The 13,561-nt window shown below is 39.6% G+C and overlaps 1 protein-coding gene across 1 annotated transcript; it reads right to left on the bottom strand.

Annotated features, from left to right (window-relative positions):
- Positions 1 to 614: 614 nt before the first annotated feature.
- On the bottom strand, positions 615 to 4,485 carry LOC132551880 (trissin receptor-like). The gene is made up of 5 exons (XM_060216024.1): positions 4,116 to 4,485; positions 2,991 to 3,424; positions 2,503 to 2,604; positions 2,035 to 2,200; positions 615 to 703 (listed from the first exon to the last, which is right to left on the bottom strand). The coding sequence occupies exons 1-5, from the start codon at positions 4,483 to 4,485 to the stop codon at positions 615 to 617; spliced, it is 1,161 nt and encodes a 386-aa protein (XP_060072007.1).
- Between the last annotated feature and the right edge of the window lie 9,076 nt (positions 4,486 to 13,561).

The following is a 13,561-nucleotide window of genomic DNA, read 5'->3' as shown; positions in this document are numbered from 1 at the left end:
TTCACACACAAATACATAGATATACTGTTGATGATAGGTTTTAGTTTGCACATATTAATTCAAACGAATAAGCGAAACATGTGTAGTATAAATAATGCTGAAAATGGATTTCACCAATTACAACATCAAAAGGATTCTATCATTAACGAGTACTTAATATAGTTGTAAGAGTTTTTGGTTTTATGATATATATATATATATATAATCACATAGCACACACATAAACCGTGGTACAGAGAAAGAATACGACCCAACACTATAGAAACATTGATAGACATTTAGATCAGTGTCCTGACTGACGTCATAAAAGTCAGAACACAATTCCATCGTGACTACAGGCGTATCCAAAAGATTTGTAGTACAATGACACAAATATTAAGCCATAACTTTAAATGGCTGATCACGTGATACCGTTAGACGTAAGTGTTGAAAGTAAGGGCACCAAACACACTGTCACGTGACATCAACAGGCATTATTGTATCGTGATACCATGCATTTCTGTCACAGGACATCACTAGGAATCATTGTTTTGGTTACCATTTCATTATTGTCGCGTGACGTCACTATGCTTAACTGTTTTGCGTCACTCCTGCACTGCTCTCGCGTGACGTCACTAGGCATGGCTGTTTTGGGTCATCCCTGCGCTACTGTCACCAGCCTTAGACCCATCAAATGCGGTAACAACAGAACGCCCGGCTGGTCCTTGGGATAAAAACAGGAGATATTACGTTTAAATCTTTGCAACAGTAAGATATCAATTAAAGATTATTCATAGACAATTATTTGCGATCGATAGAGAACAAAACACATCTATGCTAAAGATGCAGTTTTACTAGTGACGTATACGTTCTGTAGTGTACGCTAACGTTTCCAATGTGAGAAGGGAGATAACTCTGTGATAACTACAAGTATATCCCAAGACTCCAGTGTATCATTAGATATTATAATGGGTTAAATGTGAAATATAAATCACTTGATAGTTAGATTTTTATAAACAATTTCTGAAAAAAGGGAGTTAATCATTATTACCTAACACTTGATCTATAAAAATTAAAAAAAAAAAAAAAAAAAACCCACACACACAAGTAAACAAGTTTATGTAGTAAACTGGTCTTGCTTCGTTGGTATTTCGTTATTTTAGGGAAGGTTCAATCACCAGATTAAGTCTGTAACTTTCTTGAATCATCGATAATAAACGTACCACAGACCCTCAGACAACAGCCTTATCCCATGTAGCACCACAAGCTGTATTTACTCCCCAAGGCCAATTTATAAAAGCTAGCAAGTGATAGATCTATATCACATATATAGACATTAATATATACCTGTTAGTTAAATCTAAATAAAGCCGTGATTAACAGTGATTAGTGATAGATTAATAAGCAGCCTCGTTCACGTTTTTATTGTTATTTATACCCGATGATCTCAGTACAAATAGCAAGCAAATGATACCTAGAATGATACATACTTGGGGTTAAAGGTCAGTCTGTCAGCTGTTGTCAATAAAACAAATCATTACATTTAGGCGATAAAATGTGTTTTAATAGCAATTTACCTCAATACCACATGTTGTTCTTTCATGGAGAAACGACGAAAGGACGACACAACGGAATTACACAGAAATTATCAGTTTCTCACTGAAGTGGGATACACATTTTTGGTAAATTAGTAGGCGGTTTCTATCTAATATTAAATCAAAGTTATACCAACAAATTGAAATATTAAGATTACTGAATTATGAAATAATATATCTTTAAATTTCTTCTTGTAATGGAGTTTTTGTCAATGACGCCAAAGTGGCGCCACCTACTAATTCCTGCAAAAGATGCAATCCACATTCTCTTCGATTCAGATACAAAGCGTGCATAAGATAAAGCCAGTCCTTGAGATATAAAAACTAATTTTGCTGACCTAACACTACATAATCTAACCACAGCTGTTCAGTGTTAGTATTTTCATCAGCTCAGCAACTTAAGATAAACATAAAACCAGATACAGGTATTGACACTGGCTTAGCGATACTCTCCACATACCTGGAGTCACTTGGTTCCTCTTTCGCCACAAACTACATTTAAAAGCCTCCGTAAATCCCCGCCGGAAGTTCTCGTTGAAGCCTGCGTAAAGAATCGGATTGATCGCACTATTCAGATAGGCGAAATAAACTGCTATGTACTTGATGGTCGGCACATACTTCGACGTCTGCAAAATAAATTATTTATTGAATCAGACGAAAACAGACATATCCGTGATAACAGTTAATGTAATACTTATATGGTATTTATTATTCCGTGTGAACGGTATTTTGTCTTTCTGTTTGATAAAAGTTGTTGATCTGGCCTCTCAAACATAACAGGTAAATGTCTAAGACGATAAACAAAGAAGTTTCATGTTGTTTAATGTGACAGTTATACATTTCTAACTGTTCTCCATCAGACAAGCCTGTTTGTGGATTGTTACCGTACATATCATGTCCACGTGTATCATTTAACGTCCGACTTTACCTTCGTGGTGTGGGACCTAAACACTTCCCACAGAAGAAAGTATTGCTGCGGTGTCCAGCACAACACAAATACCACCAGCACGACAACCAACATCTTGATTACCTAGACAAGACAGGCGAGAGAGTATGTCAGTGATACATGGAAGGCTTACAGGCACCACTAATCGTTTTATGTCCTTTAATGATTAGCCGACAAAACTGAATAATGACGTACAAGAACGTTAAACGTGTATTTCGTTTGTACATCAGTGTCCTTTCCAAAACTTAGACTAACGAAAATATATACATTGTACATAGTAAATCCATTACCAGGCAACTATTCTTGATTAAATCCTCATTTTGAAAATTACTTCAACAAAGTTTGAAGCGGTTATACTGCAATGAAAGCAATGAAGTGATAGGTTTATTGAGTTAGACTGAACACGGTTATGAATAAGATTTGATAATTCTTATGTTATTTCATCTACTCATAAGGAACAATTTTCTCACCTTTTTGCGCGTCCTGTCCTGTGTAGACGAGGTTGAGCGCACACTGTTACCAGGCGCCTTCCTCAGCAAAAGTTTGAGCGCAATGACGCTGTATGCGCCAATCATAATAATGACGGGGATCACGTACATAACTATTCCCTCAATTGTGTAGTAGATAATCTTTCCCGGCTCGTGCGAAACGCACGCGGAGTTCTTATAAAACTTGGGCCAAATTTCCGTACAGAAAACTTCATCCCTATTCCTAAAGTTGTACGTGATGACCTTCCGCACGAACAATTGTGGTGCTGCGATAGCAGCAGAGACAAGCCAGGACACAGCTATGGAGACCCCCATAACACACTGCGTCATCTTACCCCTCAATGGGAACACTATGGCGAAGAACCGCTCTATGGAAATTACAGTCAGTGTAAGCACACTCGAGGTAACGGCAAAAACTACAACAAAACGGGTGGACCAATCACCATTGATCATAATTAAAAACATGGATCGTATTAGCTACCTTAAATCATAACAAAACAGATAGAAGAACCCGTTCACTGAAAGGCTGAAAGGCCCTAGTAGTGGGCGCAATAATAAATAAATTAATTAATTGATTAATAGAATCATATCAGTTTCCCTTGAATACAACAATACAAATACAACACTACAATGTCATCTTAGGAAGTTATTGTAAATATACACTTTTTTGACACGATATATGTATATGTGATTGACGTGTCCGGATGGATGATTAATCGGGTAATCAGCAGTAAAAGTGTTATTGAGATGTGATTTGTTTCAGTATTAAATAGTGTGTATGTCTTTACCTGAGTGAAGGTGCTGATCTGCATGACTTACCTTGTGTGAAAGTGCTGATCTGCATGACTTACCTTGTGTGAAAGAGCTGATCTGCATGACTTACCTTGTGTGAAGGTGCTGATCTGCATGACTTAACTTGTGTGAAGGTGCTGATCTGCATGACTTACCTTGTGTGAAGGTGCTGATCTGCATGACTTACCTTGTGTGAAGGTGCTGATCTGCATGACTTAACTTGTGTGAAGGTGCTGATCTGCATGACTTACCTTGTGTGAAGGTGCTGATCTGCATGACTTACCTTGTGTGAAGGTGCTGATCTGCATGACTTACCTTGTGTGAAGGTGCTGGCTTTACAGATAAAGGGTCCGAATGGCCAGTTAGCGCTGATCTGGTTACCTAGATGGACCCACATGCAGAAAAGCCCTACCATTATGTCGGAGATGGCGAGGTTGAGGATGAGGATGTTTGTGGTGGACCTCATCCGTTTGTTCAGATATATGATTATGACCACTATAACATTGCCCACCACGTCCACCACAAATGACAGGACATAAAACAGTATCTTTAGAGTTATTTCCCAGGTGGGCTTGACAGGAAGAGGGGGAGCGTCAACATACTTCAGCGTAGAAAGCAGAAACGGAGGCGGTTGGACGGGGTCCCCAGGAACGCATGTTCTGTTGGGAATGCCCGCAAGATTCATGTTGGACAATACATTAAATTGCAATCAGAGAAATGGCTGATGAATTCCGTGTTGTTTCTCAATGTACCAACATCTGCTCTCATGATGGGTTTGGAATTGGCATTAGCGAATCCACTTTACCAGAAGTTTGATTCCTGTAAATGGAATAGAATATTAATGGTACATGTATATATAGGCAGTGGTAACGGTATGGTTACTTCCGGTAGTTATCGGAGGTCAAACACGAGGCATTACGATTTCATCTTCACTTGTCATTTGTGATTCATGGTACGTTTATTCAATATGACAATCGTAATATCAATCTTTCTGTTACATGTCCGTATTTCAACTATCAAGTGACAAATAGTCTTATTTTCCGTAAATAAAACCTACCTATCGTTCTATATGAATTCCACTTTAGGTCAGACTTCCCCACATATCGGAGACAATGTCGCGTGTCAGATCTTATCGCTGTCTGCACGTCAGTGTTGGAGGGGTGAACAGGTTCACATAAGAAAGTTAATGTTAATATACAACACTTGAAACAACTCTAATTATGTATATGTGGACATATTAGGTAGTCAAATGTTGAATGTTGGAAAAAATAGTCAGAACAGTCGATCCTAATATCACATACTGGTGAACAGAGTATGAACGGTCCAAAATGTAATAAACTGTCGAAAATAGTCAGAATGATAGACAAAAATAATATGTGCAGGAGAAAATTAGCAGAACAGTGAACCAAGCTACCATACACCGATGAAAGATTTCAGAACGGTCGACCAAAATACCATAGATTGGAGAAAATGACCAGAACGGCGACCAAAATATTCCACACTGCTGAGGATAATCAGAAGGTGAAAATAGTTTTAATGGTAGACCAAAATATCATACACTGGCGAAATTTGTCAGAATAGTTGATCAAAATGCCATCCATTCATAAAAATAATTAGAACGGTCTACCAATATACCACAGACTGATGAAAATAGTCAGAACGGTCTACCAATATACCACAGACTGGAGTAAATAGTCAGAACGGTCTACCAATATACTACAGACTGGAGAAAATAGTCAGAACGGTCTACCAATATACCACAGACTGGAGAAAATAGTCAGAACGGTCTACCAATATACCACAGACTGGAGAAAATAGCCAGAACGGTCTACCAATATACCACAGACTGAAGAAAATAGTCAGAACGGTCTACCAATATACCACAGACTGGAGAAAATAGTCAGAACGGTCTACCAATATACCACAGACTGGAGAAAATAGCCAGAACGGTCTACCAATATACCACAGACTGGAGAAAATAGCCAGAACGGTCTACCAATATACCACAGACTGAAGAAAATAGTCAGAACGGTCTACCAATATACCACAGACTGGAGAAAATAGCCAGAACGGTCTACCAATATACCACAGACTGAAGAAAATAGTCAGAACGGTCTACCAATATACCAGAGACTGGAGAAAATAGTCAGAACGGTCTACCAATATACCACAGACTGGAGAAAATAGTCAGAACGGTCTACCAATATACCACAGACTGGAGAAAATAGTCAGAACGGTCTACCAATATACCACAGACTGGAGAAAATAGTCAGAACGGTCTACCAATATACCACAGACTGGAGAAAATAGTCAGAACGGTCTACCAATATACCAGAGACTGGACAAAATAGAACGGTCTACCAATATATCACATATTGGTAAAAAGTTTAAACAAAATATCAAACTCCAGTGAAAGTTATCAGAAAGTTCCACCAAGATGTTATTGATTGGTGAAAATGCAATAAAGATACCGATATTTTCCGAATGCTCGCTAAAACACTGATAATGCGTAGCTTTTTCAAAAGATATGGAAGCATTGCTGGTGGAGTCAACGACTCGATGAAACCTTTCAGCAGTTCCTCGACGCATGTGAAGTGTTCGTGCTTCCTTGTGGCTGTGTTATATTAGACAGTATGCTTATAGAAGGCGAACAAGACTTGTTTCGAGCAATATTAAAGTACGTCCGTTATATCTTTGTTATAAATGCTTAATATGACGCGAGTGTTTTATCGCCCTTTATACATTAGCAATATTTTAGAGCCAATATGTTTGTATTGGTCAACGCCATAGGTAAAAAAGACAACAGCTTGCGTTGTGTTAGACAAATGTTGATATACACGTAGCCTAGCGAAAAAGGCAGAGGCCGACAATAAAAATTGTGTTAAAATGCTTATTAATATTCTAGTTCCGGGCGCGTGTGACTTTCACTGTATGGTTATTTCTTTTATGTGTTTAAAGATCACAACACAAATTTTAAAGATAAAAATACACTCTAGTCATCGAAATGGTACAGATAAAAAGTTATTAGAACTAGACACAAACCTAAAATCATGAACAAAGAACATTGAATACTCTCCATGTACATATATGTACAGATGGCATGCTCTACAAAGCTGGAGAGTTTCTTTTGATAAGTAATCTACCTTACCTGTACAGGTCATGATTCCTCCTAGATCATCTGTCGGCCTTATCAGAAGAGATCGTCCAAGGTAAGCGATCTATAATCACGTCACAGGCAATCTAACTTAATTTTCCTCGATAAACAATCATTGCTGCGGTTGACAGCGTTCATTCCTCACCCCCCGGCGATGTGTAATGAGTCAAGGTGTGCCTAACCGGTCAATATTTGTCTGTAGCTGGGATTGTTCTCACGGGATGCAGATTGTATCAACTTGATGTTTAAGGATGATAGACTTAAAATATTGCCAGCCATCATAAAACAAAAATTGTCGTTATAACGTTATCAAATGGGTCTACAAACAATTGTCGGCTTCTGACGATTTACAAGACTGGTGTATCGACGATATCTCAACCTCATCCGGTGTGAAGACTTTCTATCATTTTGTCCTCTGTTACAGTGTGATCACCAGGGTTATAAAACAGAAAACATTTTTTAACATAATACATAGGGTATGACGGTCGTCACGAATGACTTAACATAATACATAGAGTATGTCGGTCATTATGGTTGACTTAACATAATACAAGGAGTATGTCTGTCGTCACGATTGACTTAACATAATACGTAGGGTATGACGGTCGTCACGATTGACTTAACATAATACATAGAGTATGTCGGTCGTCTTGGTTGACTTAACATAATACAAAGAGTATGTCTGTCGTCACGATTGACTTAACATAATACATAGTGTATGTCTGTCGTCATGATTGACTTAACAAAATACATAGAGTATGTCGGTGATCACGATTGACTTACATATGTCCCTAAAACTCCCTTCGGTTTTATTGTGTTGTGATATCTATTTGTGCTTTTGATATGTTCTTGAAAATATTTCTGTGTAATTATTGTATGCATTACATGGTTTTACTGCAATCTGAAGTGTTGAGATCGTATTTTCAAATCTGTCAGCGATCTTTAATATAATGTACTAGACCGTAAACTTGGATGTATGTGGTATAAAGGTGCTTTACTAAACTTGAAAAAACGATATGTCCGATAGGCAACAACAGGCTATTGTTAAAAATGAATTTCCGCATGTAGGGTATGCAAGTGCTGGCGTTCCACAAGGAAGTGTATTAGGACCACTTTTGTTTATAATACATATAAACAATATTGCTGATAACTTGAGTAGCATTCCTTGTCTATTCACTGACGATACTTCTTTAATGTACTCTTCGTCTTCTTTTGATGATGTTGAAATACATCTCAATAGAGATTTATATTTAAAGCAATGATCTTACAAAATTTAATCCCCTTTATGACAATATCTGACTCTAGAGACATTCTACCTTTACAGCTAATGTTTGGTGTTGAAATTTTGAGATGTGTTGAAAGTCACAGGTGTAACAATTAGTGCAGATGCAAAATAATCCCTGCATATTTCAGAAATATAAAACTCGTGTATGAAAAAAAGTGTTTATGGAGCTAAGATTTTTGATAAGTAGGAAAACTTTGTTAAGAATATATAAAGCGTTTGTATTGTCTGTATTGGAGTAAGCATGTGAAGTGTGGGATGGTTGCTCTCTATCAGATGCTAACAAATTAAAACAAGTTCAGCTGGTAGCTTCTTGAATTATTACTGGTATGTCTTCTTTTTCTAGCAAACATTCTTTGTATCAAGAATCCCAACTTGAGCCACATCCTGAAATAAGCGAGACTAAAAATCTTACTCATAAACTTCATAATATCTTAACTCCGTCTTATTTAAGTGATATTCTTCCTTCAAAAGTAGGTGAACAAATTACTTTACAATGTGAGAAATGCTGAAAACTACATTGTTCCTAAATTCTGATTATCAAGTTCCTTCCAATCTTATTTTCCATCTACTATAAAGTTGTGGAACGATTTAGTAAATAATGTCAGAAAGCAACCATCCATCCACAGTTTACTTAATTCAACAACATATCGATTCTTTACCTTAGCTTCTCTTTAGTTGGAAAAAGAAAATTAAACGTTGTACATACAAGGTCATGGCATTCATGTAGTAGTATGAATCACGATTTATACAGAGTTAATATTATAAATGGTCCATCGTGTGTCTGTGGAAATGATTGTGAAAACGTTGAACATTCTTATCTTGATTGTAGCCTGTATACACGACAACGTCCAACTTTAATTGACTGAGTATTGAGATATAGTGATATCATTGTCGATGTTTTATCAACATTATTCTCCAAATTTGTCTGATGTGGAAAACCAAAACATTTTTCATGCTGTACAAACTTCTATCAAAGACAGTAACATATTCTAATGTCAAGTGTGTATTAAGCAACATTCACCTTCCTTTCTCCTTTCCTGTTATCTCTTTTTTTATTTATGCATATTTCATAAATATTTTGTTTTTGCTGTCCTGTACATTGTTTCATTAATAGAAAGAAGTTAATACATGTACTAAGTTCTGATAATTTGTGCCTTATCTGATTGTAATAAAATATCTCAATTTGCTAAGGTCTTTTTTTTTCGAGTTGTACCACCTGATGCTTAACACACTGTTCTATGTTACAGCAGATATACTGACCTTTCACTGGCGTATAACGACAGAAATTCGGGGTATGGGTCGTTTATTACGTTGTAAAAAGATCGTCTACCAAACCTTACATTTGCTTTTATCAGCCTAGTACAAAGACTGAACACAGTAGCTAAGTTTCCTAGCGATGACCTTTCTACAAATACAGAGGAAAACTTACAGAATGTGAAAATGTGTAGATATATGATCAACATGCAACGCCCTTTATCTTATGTACGTGTTGTCTGGATCGTTTAACCGACAAAGACGATATATACTACCACTGCACTAGATTCAGGTAAACAACATGCAACATAATTATGTTAATCGCCGTGGTTATCATTCATACGCAGACAAAACGTTGCGAAGAGAGGTATCAAGGAGAGTATTCATTGTTCTAAAGTGACCATTGTTCTAAAGTATCCATTAAGTTAAACTTTAAACAATATTTTACTTCATTTATTTTCTGTCAGCAAGAATCCATGCAGATTCACTTTGTTAATAAACCAGTTCTACTCATTCTCTTCGGGTAGATTGTATCGTGATTTCTGTGTATATCCCGCCGTATATAAGGCCACAGACTGAAGCCTCCCGCCGTATATAAGGCCACAGACTGAAGCCTCCCGCCGTATATAAGGCCACAGACTGAAGCCTCCCGCCGTATATAAGGCCACAGACGGAAGCCTCCCGCCGTATATAAGGCCACAGACTGAAGCCTCCCGCCGTATATAAGGCCACAGACTGAAGCCTCCCGCCATATATAAGGCCACAGACTGAAGCCTCCCGCCGTATATAAGGACACAGACTGAAGCCTCTCGCCATATATAAAGACACGGACTGAAGCCTCCCGCCGTATATAAGGACACAGACTGAAGCCTCCGCCATATATAAAGACACGGACTGAAGCCTCCCGCCGTATATAAGGACACAGACTGAAGCCTCTCGCCATATATAAAGACACGGACTGAAGCCTCCCGCCGTATATAAGGACACAGACTGAAGCCTCCCGCCATATATAAGGACACAGACTGAAGCCTCTCGCCATATATAAAGACACGGACTGAAGCCTCCCGCCGTATATAAGGACACAGACGGAAGCCTCCCGCCATATATAAGGACACAGACTGAAGCCTCCCGCCGTATATAAGGCCACAGACTGAAGCCTCCCGCCATATATAAGGACACAGACTGAAGCCTCCCGCCGTATATAAGGACACAGACTGAAGCCTCCCGCCATATATAAGGACACAGACTGAAGCCTCTCGCCATATATAAAGACACGGACTGAAGCCTCCCGCCGTATATAAGGACACAGACGGAAGCCTCCCGCCATATATAAGGCCACAGACTGAAGCCTCCCGCCGTATATAAGGACACGGACTGATGCCTCCCGCCGTATATAAGGCCACAGCCTGAAGCCTCCCGCCATATATAAGGACACAGACTGAAGCCTCCCGCCGTATATAAGGACACAGACTGAAGCCTCCCGCCGTATATAAGGCCACAGACTGAAGCCTCTCGCCATATATAAGGACACAGACTGAAGCCTCCCGCCGTATATAAGGACACAGACTGAAGCCTCCCGCCATATATAAAGACACGGACTGAAGCCTCCCGCCGTATATAAGGACACAGACGGAAGCCTCCCGCCATATATAAGGACACAGACTGAAGCCTCCCGCCGTATATAAGGACACAGACTGATGCCTCCCGCCGTATATAAGGCCACAGACTGAAGCCTCCCGCCATATATAAGGACACAGACTGAAGCCTCCCGCCGTATATAAAGACACAGACTGAAGCCTCCCGCCATATATAAGGACACAGACTGAAGCCTCCCGCCATATATAAAGACACGGACTGAAGCCTCCCGCCGTATATAAGGACACAGACGGAAGCCTCCCGCCATATATAAGGCCACAGACTGAAGCCTCCCGCCGTATATAAGGACACGGACTGATGCCTCCCGCCGTATATAAGGCCACAGACTGAAGCCTCCCGCCATATATAAGGACACAGACTGAAGCCTCCCGCCGTATATAAGGACACAGACTGAAGCCTCCCGCCGTATATAAGGCCACAGACTGAAGCCTCTCGCCATATATAAGGACACAGACTGAAGCCTCCCGCCGTATATAAGGACACAGACTGAAGCCTCCCGCCATATATAAGGACACAGACTGAAGCCTCTCGCCATATATAAAGACACGGACTGAAGCCTCCCGCCGTATATAAGGACACAGACGGAAGCCTCCCGCCATATATAAGGACACAGACTGAAGCCTCCCGCCGTATATAAGGACACAGACTGAAGCCTCCCGCCGTATATAAGGACACAGACTGAAGCCTCCCGCCATATATAAGGACACAGACTGAAGCCTCCCGCCGTATATAAGGACACAGACTGAAGCCTCCCGCCGTATATAAGGACACAGACTGAAGCCTCCCGCCATATAGAAGGACCAGACTGAAGCCTCCCGCCATATATAAAGACACGGACTGAAGCCTCCCGCCGTATATAAGGACACAGACTGAAGCCTCCCGCCGTATATAAGGACACAGACTGAAGCCTCCCGCCATATATAATTACACAGACTGAAGCCTCCCGCCATATATAAGGACACAGACTGAAGCCTCCCGCCATATATAAGGACACAGACTGAAGCCTTCCGCCATATATAAGGACCAGACTGAAGCCTCTCGTCGTATATAAGGACTCAGACTGAAGCCTCCCGCCATATATAAGGACACAGACTGAAGCCTCCCGCCATATATAAAGACACGTACTGAAGCCTCCCGCCATATATAAGGCCACAGACTGAAGCCTCCCGCCATATATAAGGACACAGACTGAAGCCTCCCGCCGTATATAAGGACACAGACTGAAGTCTCCCGCCATATATATTACACAGACTGAAGCCTCCCGCCATATATAAGGACACAGACTGAAGCCTCCCGCCATATATAAGGACACAGACTGAAGCCTCCCGCCATATATAAGGACACAGACTGAAGCCTCCCGCCATATCTAAGTACTGCGCGATGGAACGACAGTAAAAACATACCATTAGATGTACTACGGCAGTGTTAATGAAAGTCTACACTATACAGATATCAAACCATCTAGATATCTGAAGTGGAATCTTACGGACTGCAATGCTTGTGTTCTGTCATGTTAGTTGCATCTTTTGCCAATGGTCACTTGTGCATGTGTTTTATTGTACAGTCTTATCATCTTCTAGTCGGCTGAGAAAAATTGGATAGGCTGTAGATGTTTTGAAAGTCATCACTCATGGTCTACAGAATGTAAATTATCCCCCCAATTTATCTCATCTTCATCTTAAGCGATTAAAGAAAGATGAATATTTCCTGGCCAACACTGTAAATACTATCCAGCCTTGTGATCTGGTATAAACAAGTAATGTCTCTATCTGTAAAAATCATCGCTTGCATGAAAATTACTAGACATTATTTCTCCTTCAGAAAAATGTGAAGAATGTGCAGGCATACTTTCTTTCGACATCGTGCATTCCTCTTTTTTTCTTTCAGAAAAAGTTTAAACGAAACAATCAAAATACAGTCATGAAGGTTTCACTGCTAATTTGTATACTATATGGTGCGATGAGTACAAATTTTGAAGAGCTTCAAAGAGCTTTTGATAAAACCTTAACAACAAATCCGACCATCCTGCACACTACACCAGACCCTATTCTTAACCAAAGGTAGGTCTGTGTCATCTGTTTATGATAACTTTATTTTCAATATTTTCAAAGGAATGTGTGATCTGGAAGTATGAACTGTGCTGATATATGTTTTGTGAACAAATGAAGGTGACCGTGTAGTCATTGAAAATCCATACTTAAATTTTCTACTAGTTGTTATAAGTGTATGTATTCGAGTCCAAAAACGGGGAATATATCTTTTCTCTTTATTTGGTGATTCTACATGTATGTAACATATCAAGACCGATGTATCATATGCATCATGCATCTAAACGGTATCAAACAACTTGTACGTGTGTCATCATGCTGTTTCATACATTCCGTGTACAAGGGCTGATTGATAAGTTGTGAG

The sequence above is a fragment of the Ylistrum balloti genome, unplaced genomic scaffold, assembly GCF_031769215.1.
Source record: "Ylistrum balloti isolate Yb309-2 unplaced genomic scaffold, AGI_CSIRO_Ybal_v1 Utg370226, whole genome shotgun sequence".
Classification (NCBI taxonomy): Eukaryota; Metazoa; Mollusca; class Bivalvia; order Pectinida; family Pectinidae; genus Ylistrum; species Ylistrum balloti.
The sequence above is the reverse complement of the archived record's forward strand: the minus strand, read 5'-3'. Positions and strand labels throughout refer to the sequence as shown.